The 24,258-nt window shown below is 42.2% G+C and overlaps 1 protein-coding gene across 1 annotated transcript in view; it reads left to right on the top strand.

The window, feature by feature from the left end:
• The window catches only part of beta'COP (coatomer subunit beta'), a 161,641-nt gene extending 145,546 nt beyond the window's left edge, over window positions 1–16,095 (top strand). Inside the window, exon 16 of the mRNA XM_067150540.2 lies at window positions 15,956–16,095. Coding sequence (XP_067006641.2) covers window positions 15,956–15,991 — 36 coding nt within the window. The 3' untranslated portion in view covers window positions 15,992–16,095. The remainder of the gene's footprint in view (window positions 1–15,955) is intronic.
• The last annotated feature ends 8,163 nt before the right edge of the window (window positions 16,096–24,258 follow it).

Here is a 24,258-nt window from a genome sequence, read left to right as displayed (position 1 = left end):
TGGGTCTAACTACAATATCAAAAAATAATTTTAAACTTTAAATAAAGGTTATATTTCTTTTAGAATCTCAAACTAAACAAACAATATTTTCAGGTACTGGTAATCAGGTACAAAATAGCAATAGAGATACAAAAATTGGAAAACCCAACATTAGGGAATTTAACAGATTTGGGCTTCAAGTCCCTAATTTTCGACTTTACAATATCACCAATTAGTGTTTACATAGACAAGGAGAAAACTCCCAAAACAAGAGCACTTTGCTCCAAAGGTTACAAATCTATAGCCTTCCAGAGGCAACCCTCAGTGTTACAAAATGCTCTCCAACATTAATCATGGAGACTGCACTCCCAATTTCTTACAGCCTACTCAAGGCAACATTACACAAAATCATACGGTTTCCGGCCTCTCTAGGCCCAACCTACAAGTTACTATTTTACACAGGGATAACTAGTACCCAATCTACTGGGCCTTCGTGGAAAAAGAACAGGTTAAATTACTGGCCCGAACACAAAATGAATGGAGGCGTACACTGTCGCTCCTAGAAAAATTAAGTATAAAATCCTAATTGGGCTCTCGGCCCGATGATACTGAGGTGACTCGAATGAAGGTTAATTTAATGCATTACAGGAAAGAAAAACAGTTACGAAATTGTAGTCACCTCAAACCAAGTTAAATTGGAATTCAAGAGGGTAATGCACTCTCTATCCCTGATTTACAGTTACAGACTTTATAAAATTTTATATTAGCTGAAAGAAAATTTACATTTTAGAAAAGGTTGGTTTCGTAGTTAGAAATTTGAACCTTCTCCTCGGATAAGTTTGCGGAGACAGCTAGAATATAGGTGGCCATTACCTGGGCTGTTGGTCTGCCTGCCTCTTGTCTTAACACACACACACTCTCAGAAAGACGACGATCAATGATACATGGTAGCGAGAAAAGCCTCAGCTTATATACCCGAGGGGATTGTTCGAGAGGATTCTGGACTAATCCGGACGCGCCCTCTCATTTTTATTGGCAAATTAAAAATGAACAAGAAATGGGTGATTGGTTGAAAATTACAGAAAATTCCTGATTGGCCAGATTCAAAACTGGAGGAATGAGAAGGAAGTGTTGCAAACCTTGAAATAACAAAATGAATGAAAGTTAATTTAGTTGAGAAAACATAACAACACAAAATTCTTTAAACCATTAATTCTTTCGTCTTACACCGGAGGGCATTACCACAGCTTTTGTTAAGACATCTATGGAGAAAAGTTCAAACTTCTTGAAGTAATCCAACACCAAGCAAATAAATCCAGTCATTTTAGGCAACTTCACAATAACACAGTTACTCAATACTTCCATGGTGACATCTTCTGATTAATGTCCCAACTTCACGCAGTAGCTGCCTCACCTTTTGTTTGCTAGATAGAGTTTTTTAAGGCGCTTCTTTTGAATATTCGGAGTTGAGGTGTACCTCCTGGTACGGACCTCCCCTATCCCCCCCCTCCCGAAGGTCGTTCTTTGGGGTGACACAGAGGAAATTTGACAGAAGAAATTTGCACATAGAAATTTTTATAGGAGAGAGAAAAAAAATTCTTGAAGTCCGTTCTTAGGAAATAAATTTGGAAAACCAGATTTGAAGTCTTCTGGGCATCGTAGAATTCTTGGATATGCCGATTGAAATACAGTAGAGTAAAATAATATATTATTATTGGTCCACCTTTTCAATACAAAATGAAAATTACATAGGGACTAGTTTCGACCTAGTAATAGGTCATCATCAGCCTGAAGTAAATTAAAGCGTAAATATCGAAGAAAACATAAACAATGTAAACACAAGTAGTCTTTTTAAAGGTACATACCATGTGGGAAATTGAGTAGTGATATATTAAAAATATTAACTCTTCCAATTGACGAAGCACTGAGCGGAGCCTCACATCAAATTGGAAAGCAGAAATCCTGATGGCCCAGCGGGCTATACGACCAGAACGACGAGGCCTAGCTAATATCCAACTTAAGGCTTGGTTATCTGTTTCTAGGTCGAGGTCCAGATAGAGGCGGAACTTCTCTAGTGCAAACAAAACTGCCAAACCCTCAAGTTCATAGATGGAATATTTGGCCTCTTGAACCGATAAGGTCCTAGACGCATAGGCAATAGGTCGCCATCCGAGTTCCGTTTCCTGAAGGAGGACAGCAGCAACCGCCGATGACGAGGCGTCAGTTTGGACAATGAATTTCTTCGAAAAATCTGACATTGCTAATACGGGGGCATTGCAAAGAGCCAATTTCTGATCTTCAAAAGCGGCTTGTTGAGACGGCCCCCATTCAAATTTGACACCTTTCCTACGCAGAAAGTTCAAGGGTGCCGCTCTGTTGGCAAAGTTAGGAATAAATTTCCTGAAGAAATTTACCATACCTATAAAACTGGCAATACCTTTGATGTCCTTAGGAGGTTTGAAATTACGGATGGCCTGTGTTCCGGAATGATCAGTTGAGATACCATCGGGCGACACAATATGCCCTAGCAAAAGCTGCCTTGGATAACTTCACAGTCAACCCAGCCTTACGAAAGCGATTTAGTACTTCCTTTAGATGATCTAGGTGTTTTTCAAAGGCCTCAGAAAATACATCATCATCGAGGTAATGGTACAGGTATTCAAATTTGAGAAGACCCTATCTAGCAATCTAGTAAGAACTGCTGCCCCCGTGGAGTGCACGAAAGGCACGCGGTTGTACTCATACAAGTTCCAATCCGTGGCAAAAGCAGTTGGATGTTTCGATTCTTCAGCTAGAGGTATCTGGTTGTACGCTTGATTAAGATCCAGGATGGTAAAGAATTTGGCTTTCCGAAACCATGAAAAACAAGAGTGAAGATCAGGAAGGAGCTCTGATTGTAACATCACCTTACGGTTCAAATCCCTGTAATCAATCACAGGCCTGAAGCCACCTTGCGGTTTCGACACAAAAAAGGGGCGATGAATATGCCGACTTAGAAGGTCGAATTATACTTTCCTTCAACATTTGATGGATGATATCCTTAAGAGCCTTCATTTTAGGTGGGGACAGTCTATAAGGCGGAAACCTAACTGGAATCGAATCCGTAACCTCAATCTTATATTCGATAAGGTCAGTAACACCAAGAGTATCAGAAAATACATCAGGAAACGACTGACACAATTTACGAATACATTCAGCCTGTTCCTCAGGTAGATGTCTAAGATCTAACATCTCATTCCGGGTTGGCAAAACAGATGAACATGACACAGAATTACATTTTAAAAGAGGGATCTTACAAGTATTAGCAAATTTGCAGATGCACGACATGCTGTGAATGTCGAGCACCAGACCCATATAAGACATGAAATCGGCCCCCAATATTACAGGGCAAGACAAGTATTTAGCAAGAAATAATTTCACTTTCCAGGTAAACTTTGCAATATGAATTTTAACAAAAATGAAACCTAAAATTTCTAATGGAGATGAGTTAGCCGAAATGCATTTAACAGAAGAGGAATAGTAGTCCTGAAACTTACAAACGGTTTTTAATTTAGAATACCATTCAACCGAAATAATGGAAATCACACTCCCTGAGTCTAATAGAGCAGTGACGGGTTCAGTATTCACTTCAATTTTAAGGAATGGCACACATGTGGGGGTCTCTACCGCAATTCTGAGGCATTCTTTGGGGCCTTCGAATGATAGATTATAAATAACCTCACCCTTACCAGAGCTTTTACTGGGTTTAACAAGGGCTGATCCTCGGGACGGTGAACATGCCGACTCAGCCGATGACACTAGTCACTCTCTATTATCGGAGTTCGCGGGGGTTGCACCAGAAGTTGAGCAGAAGGGGGGTATTATTGCCTTTAGTGCAATTCTTGCCGAGGTGAGTAAACGAGCCACATTTGAAACAACCTTGAGATGACCCTGCTCCATTCTTTGTCGCACTCGATTTTATCAATGGGCATTTATTGCACAGATGTTCCGTTGAACCAGAAGCATAACATTTGCGAGTGGTGAAAGTTCGGCGAGGTGGAGGCCGAGAATTATTAGAAGACAGAGGGGGCTCCTTAGCGCCTCGTAAGGTGTCGGCTCCTTCGGCTGAAACAGCCATGGCCTCTAACTCTGAAAACGTTTGAGGACGAGATGCATAACATAGGTAAGACCTATAAGGCGGAGAGATGCCTTCGACAATAGTTTGCACTATTTGATCTTCAGAAAATTAAGGGCGAACACTCTGGTGTAGAATTTAATGTCTTGGATAAAATCCGCAAGATTCTCAGCCAATCGCTGTACTCTGAAATAAAACTTTTGTATCAAAGATGACATGGCTCTGGCCGGAATGAAATTTGCCAGGTGGTGGGCATGGAAGTCTTCTACGGATGATCTATCCGCTATAGCTTTGACTATTTTGTCCGATAGGACGTTACGGAATATGGATACATAATTTGAAGTATTTGAGCATTCTTTGAGTGAATTATTCAAGAACTGGGCCTACTTAGGTGAGGTTAATATCGTTATTCGGTTATAAAGATTATATTTTTGCAATCAAAAACGTGAAAGTTCTCGAATGCATTGTATCAATTTAAAACAAAAATCTGATTCTGCCCGTCACTGCCAGTAGTGACCCTCTTGATCGCAAAGAACTTGTTGTCAGGGCTGTAGTCGAGGGTGTACGCGGGTATATGTCGTATGTCCTCTGCTTAACTCAACTTGTGGAAGTAGCCTATGCCTTCTGATTTCTTGCGTATACCTCTTCCTGTAGCTTTTATTTTTATTTTCGCCATTCCATCAGTGAGTTTTAACTCGTATCGCCAATATTGAAAGTGTAACTTGATGACAAACATAATCAGTCATTACTGATTTAAAGTCATCCCTGTTCGTTGCATACGTCTAAAGCATTATGGTCGTTCGTTCAAATGCCCCAAACGTTGACCGATTTAAACCTGAGAAAATGTGCAGATGTGGTTACCAAACCACCGTACTAAAACATTTACCAGTTCAAGAGTTTGTTCCAGTGAAAATAAACAGAACTTAAAAGGAGCACTTTTTGGAGTGCTTTTCTAAGAAATGATTGGAAGTAAGTCCAGTAGAATACTATTGTGGAAGTAAAATAAGTTTCTCAAACTAGTGCATTAAATATGAGTTTCTTCTTTTTATCCCAACTTGTCTTGTATATGCCTCATTTGCTCACTTCGAAGATTGATATAGGAATTAGGAAGCTTTTTGAAGACTTTCGTATGGAGCGCGGCGTTGCATGGAAGTGAAACATGGACGATAACTTGCCCAGAAAGAAAGAGAATAGAAGATTTTGAAATGCCCCACACGTTGACCGATTTAAACCTGAGAAATGTGTGAAGACGTGGTTACCAAACCACCGTTTGAGATGGGTGGATCAATCAATACTGATCTGCATTTAGGGCAGTCGCCCAGGTGGCAGATTCCCTATCTGTTGCTTTCCTAGCCTTTTCCGAAATGATTTCAAAGAAATTGGAAATTTATTGAACATCTCCCTTGGTAAGTTATTCCAATCCCTAACTCCCCTTCCTATAAATGAATATTTGCCCCAGTTTGTCCTCTTGAATTCCAACTTTATCTTCATATCGTGATCTTTCCTACTTTTATAAACGCCTTATCTGTTGTTTTCCTAGCCGTTTCTTAAATGATTTCAAAGAAATTGGAAATTCAGTGAACATCTCTCTTGGTAAGTTATTCCAATCCCAACTCCCGTTCCTATAAACAAATATTTCCCCCAATTTGTCCTCTTGAATTCCAACTTTACTTTTTAAAGACACCGCTCATACTTATTCGTCTACTATTGTCATTCCACACTATCTCTCCGCTGACAGGTCGGAACATACCACTTATAATGCCAATATAAATGGTCCGTTATTGGACATAAATTTTCCAGCTAACTCATTCCTGGTTGCCAGCGTTTCTCCCGAGTGTGCTAAGTTGGGCTCATCAGTTGGTAAATATCAATCGAATCGAATATCAAATATCAAATCAATCGAATATCAATCGATCGAATCACGAATGAAGAGATACTGAATCAATCGAATTGGTGAGAGGATATCGATTTAGCTTTATTTGACGAGAAAAAGGGACAGAATGATAGGTCAAACATTAAGACACCTAGGACTTGTTCAGTTGGTTTTGGGGGGAAGTGTGGGCGGAAAGAACGGTAGGGGTAGACCAAGGTATGAATATGACAAACAGATTAGAGTAGATGTAGGATGGAATAGTTTAAATGTTGTTTGTTCGGGGCGTCGATCTAGAAAGATCTTTTGCTCCTACTTGCACCAGATGTGAGGATCCTGCGTGTATTTTGTAAATGGTGGAAGCGTAAAGTGTTGAATGTGAGGAAAGGAACGTAAAGGAGGGCACAAACACCCAGTCCCCAGGCCAGGGATATTAATCATTTACAATCAAAAAACCCTTACCAGGCCGGGAATCGAACCCGGGCCGCCGGCTGACAGGCGGACGCGTTGTCCCCTACACCGCGGGGCCGGACAGGATGTAATAGTTACGTAGAAGTGAAAAGATTAGTACAGGATGGGGTGGCATGGAGTGCTACATCTCACCAGTCTATGGACTGATGACTCAAACAAAAACCAATAACAACAATGCTGAATTGAGGGAAGTTTGTTGTAACTGGCTGAAACACACTAATTTTAGACGGCAAGTTGGTCTAGCATCCGGAATTTGGCATGCACTGGCTTAGAGTATCTTCTTCTTCTTCCACCGCTTTTACCATACCTGTGGGGTCTCGGGTGCGAACTGGGTTGCACATATGGATTTGGCCCTGTTGTATGGCCAGATGCCCTTCCTGACGCAACCCTATGTGGAGGGATGTAATTACCATGCATGTTTTTGTGATGTTTGGTAGTGTGGTGTGTTGTGTGAATATGAAGCGGAGAGTGTTGGGACAAACACAAACGTACAGTCTGTGAGCCAGAAGAATTAATCAGACACGATTAAAATCCCCGACCCGACCGGGAATCGAACCCGAGAGAACCAAAGGCCTCAACGCTGACCATTCAGCCAAGGAGTCGGACCACTGACTTAGAGTGAAAAATTTGAGAATACTGCACTGCTTGTTGTCGTCAACGATATCAAATGTCCTATGCAGATCTACTGTACTATATTCTAGGACTAGTTCTTCTTTATTCGGTCTTAAAAGGTTAGACGAAGAGTCGTTATTACGTCACGTGTTCTTACATTTGTTCGGAAACCACTTTCTCCTCCCAACCCGGTTCCTAGTACCATAATCATCATAGTGCTTTAAATTTGCTATTTACTCCACCTTGAAGAGATTTACATTATTTAATCCGTAGCAGAAGAGTTCTGTTCTTGTTGGCGAACTTGATTACTTGATCTCTAATTAAGCGAACACCAGTGTTTGGCCGTGAGGCGCAATATAAGAATCCAGCCTCTCCATTAGCAGCTCATTAGTGGAGGGGCGCGTGGTATCGAGTGTCGCTCTCTCCCTCTCGTCTGTCAGTGAGGATTCCCTTTAGGGTACCTGGATTGAGTGGGATTTCCTCCTCCCCTTCCCTACTAGCAGTTGTACTGTGGAATCATTCCGTGTCATAACTCATATGGACGAAACGAGCAAGTTCTTCTGAATGGTCGGCCTTTAAAAAGAAATATGCCGAATGAGGGAACATTTATTTAATTCCACCACTATTGATTATTAATTGCTTAGCTATAGCCCGTTCTGATTTCATAAATCATGCGTTCCGTGTAATGGGAGAAGTTCTGGTAATACCGGACACACTTACCTGTTTCCGACCTGAATCTTTCCACACAGATAAGAAAAAAAGAATAAATAAATTTAGCCTCCCGCGATGACACAAAATAGCATTCTCTGTACAGAAGACATTTACTTAATTTCATTGTCATTTATAGTTTATCCATGTTCACGCACGAGTGCTGTGAAACCATTGCGTATTTTAACTTCTTATAACTATGTGAAAATGAAAATCCACAGCCTGTTTCCAGTTATTTGACCGTGTCAGGAATGAAATGAATGAAGCCCCCAATGTAGCGGCGAAGATAGGAACTGTGCCGGCTGCCGAAGCCTAACACACACCCCTGTGGCAGTGATTAATTTCATTAATGCTGGAATGAAAGATGACAGGGAAAACCGGAGTTCCCGGAGTAAAACCTGCCCCGCCTCCGCTTTGTCCAGCACAAATCTCATATTTCCTTTGCAGGTGTATGTTCAACCATGTTTGTGTGTTTATTTATTGTTCTACTTTCACCAAGTTCCGTTAGAATGGCACAGAAGCAGGGAAGTCCATCAACACGTAAGTCACATCAAAAGTTGTAAGTAAGACCGGGCGAGTTAGCCGGGCGCGTAGAGGCGCGCGGCTGTGAGCTTGCATCCGGGAGATAGGGGGTTCGAATCCCACTGTCGACAGCCCTGAAAATGGTTTTCCGTGGTTTCCCATTTTCACACCAGGCAAATGCTGGGGCTGTACCTTAATCAAGGCCACGGCCGCTTCCTTCCAACTCCTAGGCCTATCCTATCCCATCGTCGCCATAAGACCTATCTGTGTCGGTGCGACGTAAAACCCCTAGCAAAAAAAAAAAAAAAAAAAAGTTGTAAGCTGAAGGGAGGCACTAGAAAAATGTACAATAGTCTGTGAACGTCAGGGGTAGCTTCTCAAGGGGGTTGTAGGTTTGCCGATTCTGTTACTTTTTTGCTTTACGTCGCACCGACACAGGTTTTATGGCGACTATGGGATAGGATAGGAGTTGGAAGGAAGCGGCCGGGGCCTTAATTAAGGTACAGCCCCAGCATTTGCGTGGTGTGAAAATGGGAAACCACGGAAAACCATCTCCAGGGCTGCCGACATTCGAACCCACTATCTCCCGGATGCAAGCGCCCCTAACCGCACGGCCAACTCGCCTGGTGATTCTGTTACTAGCAGGGTGATTAGACGCCCTCTTTCTCCCAAACGTGTCCTATGTAACCTCCTGTCCGGGGTCCGGGAAGAACTTTTAATAATTCTGTATCTAGCCTAAGTGTGTATTTAGACTGCCTAATTCTGGAGAATGCCTGCAGTTGTAATGACTTCGTCTTTCGTTTGAAATGATGATGCTGATTGGTGTTTCGTGGGATAAATTTCACCAAGCTACTTGACTGCACGGTTCGCGTCAGGCAGCTGTGAGTTTGCATACGGGAGATAATGCATTCGAAACCCACTGTTAGGAGCCCTGAAAATAGTATTCCGTTGTATTCCCCATTTTTAAACCAAACACACGCTGGTGCTGCATCATAATTGAGGTCGAAGTCGCTTTCTTCCCTATCTTAGCGTTGTTCTATCCCATCGTCGTGGTGAGACCAATCTTAGTTGGTGCGACGTGAAACTAATAACAAAGAAAAATATTCGGAGGTGAATAAGAGGACCAGCCTTCCTAAGAACAAAGATATCGACCAAGGAAAGAAAAGTGAAGATGATGATTATTAGAGACCGGACTTTAGGTAGGACTATTACAAATTGCAAAATAGCTACTCAGATAGCCTTTTTCAATATCTTGAAAACGGGTAGGCCCTACTATCAAGGTAGTAGAAATTTGTAACATGATCATTGAAAGTAAGTACTGGACTTAAATACAGCAGACTCTCGATTATCCGCGTTAATTTGGACCCGAAACTGCGCGGATAACCGGAAAACACAGATAATCCAAAAATATACGTGTTTTTACTGGACACTGCATATTTTCTTAGTTTCAAAAGCTGCTACATATCACATTTAAAAGGCCGCTGTATTACTCGTACTTCCGTGTAGCTCGCCGGAATATGACAACTTATTTACAAAATTACGTTTAAAATCTCGCGGTATTTCGTGTGACTTGCTTTCAGTTCACTTCCAGGAAATAATCGCCCAACTTGTTTCTGTTTTTTTTTTTCATTCACACTTTTTCTGACGACAGCCCTCATTTTGTGTGAAGTCAAACCTTCGGTATAGTCAAACGAATTTTGTCGTGCGTACTCTAGTAACAGATTAACGCATTTCAGTGCCTTGGTGTGCGTGATAACGGGTTCGCTCTTCTCCTCTACCGAACATACTTTATTCAGTATATCCCAGTAACTTAGTTGCTCTAATTCCGGTTGATAGGGCTATTTAACTACTCGCGGATGTTCTCGTAATCTACGTCTTTACAAACCCCCCCCCCCAAAATGTAGGCAGGAAACCGGCCGCGGACATGTTACGAGGTTAAGAGTCGTGCCATTCACCTGAAGATAAAATGAGAAACAACGGAAGCATATTTGAAGGACGAGTGGCGGTAGGAATGATGCCCGTGGCGTCTTCCGAAGGTAAAACTTGTCACATGCACACTAGTGCATTCTAAACCAAAACATTAATTCTATTTACACTGGCGGAAAAAAATATCCAAACACCAAGGAGGAGTTGTGCTAGTAGTTGGTAGGCGTGTTTATACATCTGAAAGATGACGTTGATTCAAATTTCCCGCAAATCGCATTAGCGTGGTGCTCGTAGCGGCCCTATGACGTTGCACATCAGGTTTGCTCTAAATACGGGCTGTACTGTGCAAGAGCGTTAAAGTTACCTGTTAGACAGGACGGAGTGACTGTCGGTGGGTCAAGAATGCCTTTACGACGACGAAGAGGCCAATATCAACAGCTCACTGTGGTTGAACGAGGCCGTATAATACGGCTTCGTGAAGGTGGGTTTTTCTTCTGCGCTATTGCAGAACGACTTGGCAGGAATGTCTCCACTGTACATGCGAGCTGACAGCAGTGGTCACGAGAAGGTACGCTGGCAAGAAGACCGGGCTCCGGACGTCCCCGTGGCACCATCGAGAGGGAGGACCGCCTTATTCGGCGTATGGCTGTGGCGCAGCGGACTGCGTCTGCAGCAGCAATTCGAGCAGCAGTTGGCACCACGGTGACTCAACGAAAGAAATGTGTTACTTGAAGGACAGCTCCGTGGCAGACGCCCCTCGGCGTGCATTTCACTTACCCCAAATCACCGCCGTCTGCGACTTCAGTGGTGCCAAACGAGATCTCATTGGAGGATGGAGTGGAGGTCCGTCGTGTTTTCCGATGAAAGCCGGTTCTGCTTTGGTGCCAGTGATGGCCGTGTGTTGGTTAGGAGGAGGCCTGGTGAGCGTCTGAATTCCACCTGTCTTCGGCGTCGACACACTGGACCTAGACCGGGAGTAATTTCCTATGACAGCAGGAGCATTCTCGTGGTTATCCCACGCACCCTGACTGCCGATGTGTACGCCCGTCTGGTGATTCGACCTGTTGTGCTGCCATTCATGAACAGCATTCCCGAGGGTGTTTTCCAACAGAATAATGCACGCCCCCATGCCGCTGTTGTAACCCAACATGCTCTACAGAGTGTCGACATATTGCCTTGGCCTGCTCGATCCCCGATCTGTCCCCAGTCGAGCACGTATGGGATCATTGGACGACAACTCCAGCGTAATCCACACCCGGCATTAACCGTCCATGTATTGACCGACCAAGTGCAACAGGCATGGAACTCCATCCCACAAGCTGACTGACATCCGGCACCTGTACGACACAATGTTTGCACGTTTGCATGCCTGCATTCAACAGTTCGGCGATTACACCGGTTATTACTGGACCAGCATGGCACATTTGTGATGGCTTTTCTCGCTCGGATATTAACCTGTAGTCTTGTACCTTTAATCAATGAAATATGTTACCTCGACAAATATATTGCCAAAATTTCTGTATTCTAAATTCCTTATTCCATGGTGTTTGGATCTTTTTTTTCCGCCACTGTATAACAACCGTAAAACTTATCTGTGTCGGCGCGACGTAAAGCAAATTGTAATAATATTTTTTACAGAATACAGTACTTCCAGGCTGCGTTTATATTTTTTTTAATCGCCGAATATGCGGAAACCGGATAATCCGCACCCGGATAATCGGCAGTTTGCTGTTTAATAGTGGAGTTTAATAGTTCGTACATTTTTATTCTAATTCTTTCAAATTTAATGCGACAGTACTCGATTAAATGCCTTTTTTTAACGTTAATATATAGCTATAATTGGCTAATACAAATCAGTATTTATAGATGTAAATTGTAGGAGTAATACATAAATATACGTGAAAAATAAAATTTGCGTATAAATTTTAAACACAAAAGGGATTGCAGGTCAGTATCACCCGACCGTCCCTAGTAAGTACGCAGTGGGAGTGTCACGTAATTTCAAAATTAACACTGTAGCTGTGTTGAATGCAATGCTAATTTCGTAAGCGAAACGAGCCAAATAGACATTTATAGGCATTATGCATTAAAATAGGCAAACATAGGCAAATTATCTCTGCTCCATACGACTCTAAAGACCCCGAAGTGATGAATTTATATGAAATAGTTCGAGGTGTATTTGAAAGTACATACGAATAAGTATAGGCATTTTGCCTAACGTCCGGACCCTGGTAATTGATTTAAAGAGGAAGTACAACTTGGCAACCACTAATCAGAAGGGAAATGGAAGAGGTCCGACCCTTCGAAAAATGAACGTATTGGCAAAAAAGAGGGAAAGGCCACGAAGGGCGTGAAAACCATACGCCTCACAAGCCTAATACCGTCGGGATCGGAAAAGAACGAGCGTTCACCAAGGGACGTCGAATTGGAAGGGTGAAGGCGAGGAGCCTGACACAAGTGAATAGAAGCAGTGCCAGATTCGGCCAAGGTGCCCTTGGTCGCCAACCCACACTTCCAAGTTAAGAGCCCATGGGGGCCCTTTTAGTCGCCTCTTCCGATAGGCAGAGGATACCGTGGAAGGGGCACGAAGGACGTGAAAATGAAAGACTCCCTAGACCCCGCATACCTAATACCGTCCAGGTCGGAAGAGAACAAGAGTTGAGCAAGGAGGTTGAGATATGCACGGCAAAAGTGAGGAACCGGACACAGCTATGGGACCCGTGGTCGCTACCTACGCTGTCAACCTGAGAGCTCCTGGTTCCCTCCATTAGTCGCCTCTTATGACAGGCGGGATTTACTATTAGGAGGAAATTAATTCTTTTTACGTTTGAGGTGCTTGTGGTGGTGTTTCTAGGAACAAAGTAATCGTATTATCAGCCCAGCAGAATCCTCGTGGCTCAGGCGGCAGTGTTCCGCTAGGGAGCCTATCACCGCTTGATACTGTGGTTCAAATCCCAGTCATTCCATTTGAGATTTGTGCTGGACAAAGCGGAGGCAGGACAGGTTTGTTTCCGGGTACTGCGGTTTTCCCCGTCATCTTTCATTCCAGCAACACTCTCCATTAACATTTCATCTGCCAGTCATTTATCATTGCCCCAGAGGAGTGCGACAGGCTTCGGCAGCCGGCACATTTCCTATTCTTGCCACTAGATGGCGGCTTCATTCATTCCATTCCTGACCCGGTCGAATGACTGGAAACAGGCTGTGGATTTTCATTTTCATTGTCTTCCCTGAGAACGAAGATGTCGGCTAAAGAAAGGGAGAATCGTAAATAACGTAACGGAAAACTTAGGTTCGTACCAAGAGAGTACGAATAGGGAACGTGAAGGAGAGGAACTTGGCATTAGTAAGTGGGAGTATTGTTTGACTGAGTTGAGATTCCGTGGCATTCGGCAAGGTTACCTACCCTGGGAGTATTCTTATTCATTACTCGTGATAACCTACCTTATGACATTATTTCTTACTGTTCCTTTTATTTTAACCTTGGCCAATAAATCTCTTATTTTTTTCCTCTAAGTATTATTTTGTAAGCTTTGTTTACTTCGCAACAGCTCGATTTTCTTGTCGTGAAGCCGCTTTGTTTTCTGTTGTGGTGTTGCTAAGGTTACGCTGTATTTGTCCCGCGGCTAATAGAAGCTCTTATTTACGACTTCTGTTCCTTGTCCATCTTTAGAGTATCATGTGACGTTGTTTCCGGTGGCAGCAGCTGTCGAATTTTCGAGCACCCTTGGGACCATACACATGTGCAAAGAGGTAGATAGTGGTTGTCTTCCTAAGTGGTACACTTCGCAGTATAGATAGGCCTACTTTCTTGGAGATCATCTCATCTCACCTTGTATCTGCAATTTTCCTGAAATATTGTTTTATTTCGTGGTGGTTGTACGAACCCTCCGATCGTGGAGAACACGTAACAAAATATCCAATAGAATTTTTTTACAATGAACGAACACCACCTCGTACATTATTACTAAACCTGGGATTTTAGGCTCTAAAAATTAGATTAAGGCACTTAAAACATGCTTTAAAATGTGTAGAAAGACAGAAAATAGACCAAAATATTACAATATGCACTTAGAATATAATGTGATCTCTTTTCTTTTTACTTTAAGAAACGTGGCATACCTATTCTTAACAGAAATAACTACAACAATAAGACTGTATTAAAAATACATTTATCAAAAACACTTAACAATTATATGAAGAATTATAATCAGTACTGAACTAAAACCTTAATACTAAAATCACTGATCTCAATTGCAGTACTGTAGGCATCCCATAACGGTGTAAACGCGAATGGAGTGCACTTCCGTTCGTAGTTTGCTTTACATTACATAACAATAATCTTCTCCAAATTTTCCACAGGTAGGCTGTGCCTTTTGTCTGTAAAAATTATTTTGGAAGCAGAAAAACAATGCTCCACATTCACAGATGATAGAGGGGCATAGACAAATTTACTTATATTTTTCAGTTCAATTTTACTACGTAAGTCTACCTTTTCCCCATCAATTACCTGATGTACCCTTTCAAGACTGAATAACCTGGATTCTTTCGCAGTAGACTAGTGCCCTTGTCTCTTATTGTATCCCCTAAAATCCAACCTCTGCTATTCTGCTCTTTATTCAGGGATGCACATTATATGATTGTAAAAATTATGTTGAATGTTATTTTAAATGTAGAGTATAGGAACTTTAGGCACTAAAATAGTAAAACAGGCTCTAAAGGTCCAAATAGGCTTTCTAGGACATTATAAAACTGTATGAATCATGAAACGTCAACATACTTTTACATTTTCATATTATTTCTTAAGGAACAAAATAGGCATTTTCCTTAAAATCCCAGGTCTAATTATGAAACTTGTCCACAGAACAAAATGAAAATCTTATTAGGACAAAAATATTTTTGTTCTGATCATTATGATTATGTATTTTTCGCTCTCTTATAAAATGAGTTTCTTGTTGCATCCGATGTCTCCATTCTTAACTAACGTTTTACGTATTTTTTCTTCACACCGAACAAATGTTGCGGCTATACCTCATGGCCACGGACGCTTCCTATGCAGTCCTAGTTCTTTTCTGGGTCCGCTGACCTTAGATGTTAGACCCCTTTAAACAACAAACATCTTCATCAGTTCTTTTCTATCTCATCGTTGCCGTTAGCCTGAGTTACTGCGACGTTAAAAAAAGTAAAAGAGAACTTGGTTATAATACTTTCCAAGAGACAGACAGAGTGAAAGCCACAACGAGCGAGTTAACAGTATGCTTAGGGGCGTGCAGCTGTAAGCTAGCATGCGGGAGATACTGGGTTCGAACTCCACTGTTGGCAGCCCTGAAGATGGTTTTCCGTGCTTTCCCATTCACACCAGGCAAATGCTGAGGCTGCACCTTAATTAAGGCCACGGCCACTTCCTTCCAATTCCTAGCCCTTTCCTACCCCATCGTCGCCATAAGACCTATCTGTGTCGGTGCGACGTAAAGCAACTTGTAAAAAATAAAAAGTGAAAGCCAATGAATAAAATCTTGGACGAGCGTAATTCTCTTATTTGTTCTCTCGTCGTCCCAACCCCAAAAACTTCTCTCGAGGAATTTCCTTCAGTACACTTCCCTGTCCCCGACGTTCAGACATGTTTCAATCATCGCTTTGTTGTATCTTAATATATGTTTGATTTTATACCTGTTGTAACATTAGCATTGTTCTCACGAATCACAGTAGTTTTTATTGAATGTGTCTCTAAAATAAGTTCTTCTTTGTTCCAGGATGTTAATCTGGACGATGATCTATTGGAAGATTAAAAGACTCCTGCACTTAAGCGAATATTAAGTATTATCGTTTATCAATGTGTATGTTGTATTATTTTATATATTTTAAGGAAATAAAGTTAAACTGTATAGAATTATATAGGCTATCTTGTTTTCTATTATCTGTATGTTGTATTCCGTTCTTCTTCCAATTTTAGTAATAATAATAATAATAATAATAATAATAATAATAATAATAATAATACCTAACTTATCCTAGTACGCGTATTCAAATAATGTCTATGTTGTCCACATAGACGTCACCTGAAGGCCAAGTCATTCTGATAGTTTGATGCCTAGTACGAGGGGCTGTTACATGTAGCATGGTTTTATTTCCTGACATCGTAATACATTGTTTTAGTCATGTCCTTATTTATTTTGAGGCATTTTGAAGAATTAGAAATACTAGGATCTTGGATGAGCGTAATGTGACTGTATTCGTTTTCTATGCAGTTATTAATGATTGATTTAGATATTTGATGTAAATTACGGGCACTAAATATAATGTATGTTAACTTCCTAGTCTTGGGCCTGTTGTAAGTTCAGAGTCTTATGATATGCCATATTTTTATTTTGCTCTCTCTTTACAAACTTGTGTTAAATTAAATGCATTCCTAGCCTTTGTGAACACGGTTAAACGGTTTTTATTGGTTACATAGATGTATATTGTACTGTATTTGATCAAGTCATAGTTAAGAAACCCGGTATACAATCATATCTTTAATCATATTATAATAGTCATAGCCGGTCTTCAAGTATTAATTTGCATGATTTGTGTCGATAATGCCATGTGCTTTTGTTTGTGTTTGGTTATTTTGGATTTTCTTTCCTTCGAAATAATTCGTCAGCTAGAACGGGCGGTGAATATTACAACATCCGACTTGAGTATTGGTCAGTTAAAGTATTGCTTTTTGGTAGCAGGGGAGGTACTACAAAATATCTTGAAAGGGTTAGGTATCCCCAGAAATATGCTCAACAATATCATAATAGGTATTATCAGAGACTCGTTAAGCATTCTGCTCCACCACATGTATATCTCATAATTGTTAATCTAGGCCACTGCGTGTGATGATCCCCTATGAATGTGTTGCACTTCGTAAAGTCCAAAGGTTTTTTTTATTTGTGCATACGAATAGTTTATTTTTTTTCCAAATTGTAACATTACGATTACTCGCGTTTCTTGTAAAATTCAGGATCCCTGTGGTCACACGTAGTAGACCTACATGTCCTGATGTTCTTGTGAAATATATATACAGGGTGCGCACAAATATTTGAGCGGTTTCAAAAAAATCCTGGTTCTTTATTATTTGTTGTAACATTACAAAATTATATGGACAGAAAAACTCACAAAGTTTTTTATGAGCCTACAAGTGCTCGAAGTGTGCTCCGTGAGTGACTCTACACACATCAACTCTATAGCCAAGTTCGTCCCACACCCGACATAGTATGTCGCTTTCAATTTGACCAAAGGCGTTGATGATGCGGGCCCGCAGTTCTGCCACGCCCTCATGTCATGACCTCCACGCTCTCCTGACCTCGCCCCTTTGCGACTTCTTCGCATGGAGTTACGTGAAAGACGCAGTTTTTACGCCACCATTACCGGCTGATCTAACAGAACTGCGGGCCCGCATCATCAACGCCTTTGGTCAAATTGAAAGCGACATGCTACGTCGGGTGTGAGACGAACTTGACTATAGAGTTGATGTGTGTAGAGTCACTAATGGAGCACACTTCGAGCACTTGTAGGCTCATAAAAAACTTTGTGAGTTTTTCTGTCCATATAATTTTGTAATGTTACAACAAATAATAAAGAAACAGGAATTTTTTGAAACCGTTCAAATCATTTGTGCACACCTGTGTGTGTGTTTTTTTAAGTGTTTTTACGAAACTAACTTTAACGCTTATAGCAATGCGTAACTATTTATTTGTCTGCCTGAGCGGCTCAGATTTATCGGTTCGTAAACAAACTCGTGTGGACAAAATTTCGACGCCTCGGCGTCTCGGAAAATGGTAAAAGAAGATTGTGGGACGTAAAACTATTAATATTATTATAACTAGAGCTCCGATGTTTATAAAAAGCCGTATTATGTTCCCTTAATTTATTTTGATATCGGACCAGTTTTTTAATGCAAATCCGATGATCCTCGTCACATGAAATGGTGTATAGCTTTTAGTGCCGGGAGTGTCCGAGGACAAGTTCGGCTCGCCAGATGCAGGTCTTTAGATTTGACGTCCGTAGGCGACCTGTACGTCGTGATGAGGATGAAATGATGATGAAGACAACACATGCACCCAGCCCCCGTGCCAGTGAAATTAGCCAATGATGGTTAAAATTCCTGACCATGCCGGGAATCGAATCCGGGAGACCTGTGCCAAAGGCCAGCTCGCTAACCATTTAGCCTTGTAGTCGGACATCATCGTCATACATAAGTGGTTACTTATTTTAAATTAAATATTTCATTGTGAATAATTATGGCAGGACGTCACGCAAATCATCCATGTTTGACTCTTGCAGTGACGTTGTTTTGTTGTATGTTGCTAAGAAAGATACGATGTGTATACATGAAGTTGTGTGGTAACAGAACATCAAACTTCATGTTATTTCAAGCACTGAACAATCCAGTGAGCTACCAGAGTCGTAAACATGGTGCCCCGGTCCTGGATTACTGAAGGTAATTCGAAATTTATGATAAAGTGTAATCGATATTTATCTGTAGGAAATGCATTAACCTATACATTAGTCAGTATTGAGATGGCGGCAGATTACTCGAGCTGGGAATGCAGAGAAGCATTTAGCTGTAGATGAGTACGGAAACACGGTGCTGCAATCAGGCGGAGAAAGAATTCAACAAGGTTAAGTTAGGTGTTCTCTGATTCATAATCTCTCTGACTATCCTTGTGTACATCACTGTGAATCGGAGTTCAACCAATCAGAGACAAATTCTAATAAAACAGTGCAGTAAAAGTGTCGTTTTCCGTACTCTTTTGATTAGGTAAAGAAGGAAAGTATGTCATAGAATGAAATAAATGCATATTTCAATCCCTTTTTAAAAAAAAATCGTATTTTGAGCATTGTTTTGTAAAAGCTTCATACATTTTAGTCTCTCGAAATTGGCATACTTGAGCACCTGGAAATACCACCGGACTGATTCAGGATTGAACCCGCCAACTGGGACTTAGAAAGCTCATTTTGCTGAATCCAGTCAATCAAGTAATAAGTGCATACTCCACTCATTGTGAATGGTTACAAGTTTCTGGGCTTCAGAGGGGCATGATTTAATGCACTGTGGTACTTGTAGCAAGGCAAATCTGTCTACACATTCGATTAATAGTTCTTTTACAGGCAACGAATGTGTGTTCAGGGAATGATATTACTGTTCGAAGAATCACGGCACTTTTACCAAGAACAATTTCCTGGACAAAGACTACAACTGCAGAGGCGTTTCGAGGGGTTGCACATGTTCAAATGTGCATTAACGAAGGAGGAGGCCAGTTTGAACAGTTACTTCATTAATCTACTCTCTGTGGATCAAGGATTTGGATCTCCATCCTGATCCCATCGAGCCTCAGGTTGATCTCACTACAAATGGCTATCCAACGTACAAACATGGTAGAGGACGTCGAATATGATTTATGATCATAATTACACTCGTGTACATAAAAAACAGAACACCTTGAATGACTAGAGATAGGAAGTTCATATTCACAGTACATGTTTATTAGTATATTCTGTAGAAACAATTAGCATTTCAGTCACCTAAGTTCACCACCTGTCCTGTTGCCTAGTAGGCACTGGATCATCCATGAGCACTGATAACTTGATGGCATCGACGCGTATAAGGCGCTAATGGCGTCCTGGAGTATAGCCATCCATGCTGCATTCACCTAGTTCCACAGTCCATCTTTGGTGGTTGGCATTGGGTCTCAGCGCCGCACCCGTCGTTTCACCATATCCAACACATTTTCGATTGGCGACAAGTCGGGTGATCGGCCAGGGCAACAGTCTGACATCCTGTGACAACAAAAAGGCGCATGTTCGTGCAGCAACATGTGGTCGCGCATTGTCCTGCTGAAATATGGCGTCTGTGGAGTCGTGCAGAAAGGGTGTAGGTACGGGTCGCAGGATGTCATTCACGTAGGTCAAACTGGTCACAGTGCCCTGGACACGCACCAACTGCGATTTGTGGTTTACCCAATAGCACCCCACACCACGAGGCATTGAGTTGGCGCTGTATGTCTTGTGCGAACGCAGTCAAGGTGATGCCACTCCCGCTGTCTGCGGCAAATCTAAATGCGGCCATCACCGGGTGAGTTGGCCGTGCGCGTAGAGGCGCGCGGCTGTGAGCTTGCATCCGGGAGATAGTAGGTTCGAATCCCACTATCGGTAGCCCTGAAGATGGTTTTCCGTGGTTTCCCATTTTCACACCAGGCAAATGCTGGGGCTGTACCTTAATTAAGGCTACGGCCGCTTCCTTCCAACTCCTAGGCCTTTCCTATCCCATCGTCGCCATAAGACCTATCTGTGTCGGTGCGACGTAAAGCCCCTAGCAAAAAAAAAATGCGGCCATCATTTTAAACAAACATAACCTGGATTCGTCCGAAAACAATATCTGCTAGCATTCCTGTCCCCAGTGACGTCGTTCCATACACCATTGCAGTCTAGCATGTTTATGCACATTAGTCAAAGGTAGGCGGAGTAGACCACACGCCGGTAACTCAGACCGTAGTAAACGGCGACGGACTATCACTCCTGATAGTGTACGATGTGTTAGTGTTCCACTGTTGCGCCAGAGCCGAGGACGGCGCTGATCTGTCCTGTAATGCCACTCGGATGAGGTGTCAGTCTTCGCAGGGGGTAGTCTATTTGGTGCGACCAGACCCATCTCGTCGTGTTCTACGACCTTCTGTGAACCATTCTGTACACACTCGTTGCACTGCCGACACACTTCGTCCCACACGAACAGCAATTTCCCGGATGGAAGCACCACGTTCTCTCATGTCAATAATGCGCCCCCTTTCAAACTCACTCATTTGACAGTACGGTTTTCGCATACGTCTGCGAGGCATCCTGCACATCTACTCAAGTCACACTGATCCATTACCTTCGGTTTATAGCGACAGCGAGAGCCGCAGGCACATTTTACCAGTCGGTGGTGGTGCGCCGAGACATCGATGTGGACTTTGAACCTGAGGGCCGACATGGTCAAATGCTAATCATTTCTTCAGAACATTCTAATGCACATGTCCTATGAATATGAACTTCCTATCTCTAGTCTTTCAAGATGTTCAGGTTTTTATGAACATGAGTGTACTATTGGTCCTCATTATTGCGGCTCACATGAAATTGAACAGAGTTTAAAATATTCTGCTAGCACCGGGTTTGAACATGTTTCTACACAACCACCATTTTTGCTCCTCTACTGTGTTCCAGTCCAGGTGCCATCTCTAGTTCCAGATTGTTTCCTGTCCGTAATAATATACTTCTGTACAGAACAAATCCTTTTAACATCACAAGAACAAAAAATCGGGTAATATGCTGAGGTTAATGTACACATCACAGGATTTTGTTAATTTTCTTTAGCTTCTTAAGTCCAATATTCTTTGCAAGAAAGACCAAAACTTCCTGCTTCACATAATTGGTACGTTTTCCTCTAGCTATGTCCGCAATTTTGATGGCAGCATGAAGCATCTTCAAACTTCTAGAAAGTTCCAGACCTCATATTTACAATAGCTTGATGCAATTGCACAGATTATGAAGTTCTGATATTACGTTCACTCAACTAAACTATGCATAGCGTGGCCTAGATTAACACGGCAATATTGTAAACTCTGAAACGATATTCGGCGCAAGAAATTATATACACACGTCCAAAATATGCATACATAGGCCTATACAGTATATGCTGTATGTACGTATAGAAATGTTAAATACCGGGCGAGTTGACCGTGCGGTAAAGGCGTGCTCGGTTCACCCGGAAAGACGTGGATTCAAATCCCCGTCAGGAAGTCGTAAAATTTAAGAAACGAGATTTCCACTTCCGGAGGTGCACATGGCCCTGAGGTTCACTCAGCCTACACCAAAATGAGTACCAGGTTAATTCCTGGGGGCAAAGGCGGCCCGGCGTAGAGCTAACCACTCTACCCCATCAAGTGCTGAGGTTACAGATAGTGGAAGCCTTTACCTTCCACTCCTCCAAGGGCCTTCATGGCTTTGCTTTTGCTTTGCTTTGTTGGCCGTGCGGTTAGGGCCGCGCAGCTGTGAGCTTGCATCTGGGAGAGAGTAGGTTCGAATCCCACTGTCGGCAGCCCTGAAGATGGTTTTCCACTTTCATACCAGGCAAATGCTGGGGATGTACCTTAATTAAAGCCATGGCCGCTTTCTTCCCACGTCTAGTTCTTTCCTATCCCATCATCGCCATAAGTCCTATTTGTGTCGGTGCGACATAAAACATTTTTTTTAAAATTACATAAACAAGGATGTATTGAAACTCTGCCGACTGATGTATCACGTATAGTAGATTGTATGCACTTCTCGCTCGTCATTTGTTACTTTAATGGGAGCTTCTCCGTTGATAGACGAAGTTGTGCAATGATTCATTTTACATACGAAGACAGTAGACCACCCCTAAGAGTGTCTCGATAACTTTAATTGAATCCTTTATTCGTTTCTCTCGTCGCCATCAGACCTATCTGTGTCGGTGCGACGTAAAGCAACTAGCAATATATATATTCGTTTCTCTTTTCATCTTTAGAAGTTCGCTTCGAAGTTTCGGATTAATGAATTTCATAGTTGTAACTTTGTAATAACGTCACATCTACAAATGTTGTCCGGCTCAATGGCTAAATGGATAGCGTGCTGGCCTTTGGTCACAGGAGTCCCGGGTTCGATTCCCGTCGAAGTCGAGAATTTTAACCATAATTGGTTAATTTCGCTGACGCGGGGACTGGGTGTATGTGTCGTCTCCATCATCACTCCATCCTCATCACGACGCGCAGGTCGCCTACGGGTGTCAAATCCAAAGACCTGCACCTGGCAAGCCGAACATGTCCTCGGACACTGCCGGCACTAAAAGCCATACGCCATTTCATTTCACCTGCTTTTAAAATATAATTTTCAGTGATGTTCGCAAAATCATGAATCATTCAGTTGAATGGGTGCATATGTAATGCAATCTAATACCTAAATGAGTCAACTGAGGGGTTTCATAATGATTTTAAAGGAAAATAACCGATGACACACTTAGACATTAAAAAATAATAAACAAGGCGTTAATTGACATGCTAGTAAGTAAAGGTTTGCCATCCCTGCACACTGCACTAGGGTTTCCCTTTTAGTCGCCTCTTACTACAGATACGTGGATGTATTGCAGTGCCTCCACTCACAAGGGAATTTGTTGGATTTTGTTAGTAACTTCGTAATCAGCGATGAATTATTTGCAACACTTAATGTCGACTATCAAACGAATGACTCTAAGAGAACAGAAATGCGACAACAATCATCCTAAGTTTACAATTCATGTTATATAACTCGTGTCCGTGGTTCTGTAATCACAAGTAAATCTTTCTAAGAACCCACTAAATACTACACGTTACTAGGCTGACAAACATCGGGCACGTTACGCACACCGCGAACGAGATGGTGTTATAAGTGCTCATGAAATGAGCTGTTTTACAGTTGAACTTGTTCAAAGTAATAGTGTGTCCAAAACAAGCCAGTCGTAGCACGGCTTTGTTTGGTAAACACGTTTTGAAAACTATCAACGTGTCTAAAGTGAACAGCAGGAGAAACGACTTTTTGTGAGCGGTAAGGGTCCCCCAGTGAAAGTGTAAGCTCGTAAAGAGGCTTTCCACAGTTGTCAAAGCATGAAGCTACTAATATTAATGGCAGCGTACAGTCGGGTCTCGGCTGTGGAATGTAGCAAGTGAACTAGCCAAGAATCCGACGCACACCAGTGAAGCACTGAAGTGTATTGAATGCGAACAACTCCTTAGCTGCTTGATAAGAAACAATTTAATTCTTCAATCATTTTCTTCTTCTTCTTAATCTGTTTTACCCTCCAGGGTCAGTTTTTCCCTCGGAACCAGCGAGGGTTCCCACCTCTACCGCCTCAAGGACAGTGTCCTGGAGCTTCAGACTCTGGGTCGGGGATACAGCTGGGGAGGATGGCCAATACCTCGCCCAGGCGACCTCACCTGCTATGCTGAACAGGGGCCTTGTGGGGGGATGGGAAGTTTGGAAGGGATAGACAAGGAAGAGGGAA

The sequence above is a fragment of the Anabrus simplex genome, chromosome 6 (assembly GCF_040414725.1).
Source record: "Anabrus simplex isolate iqAnaSimp1 chromosome 6, ASM4041472v1, whole genome shotgun sequence".
In the NCBI taxonomy this organism is placed as follows: Eukaryota; Metazoa; Arthropoda; class Insecta; order Orthoptera; family Tettigoniidae; genus Anabrus; species Anabrus simplex.
Note: the sequence above shows the minus strand (reverse complement) of the source record. Positions and strands in the feature narration are given on the sequence as shown.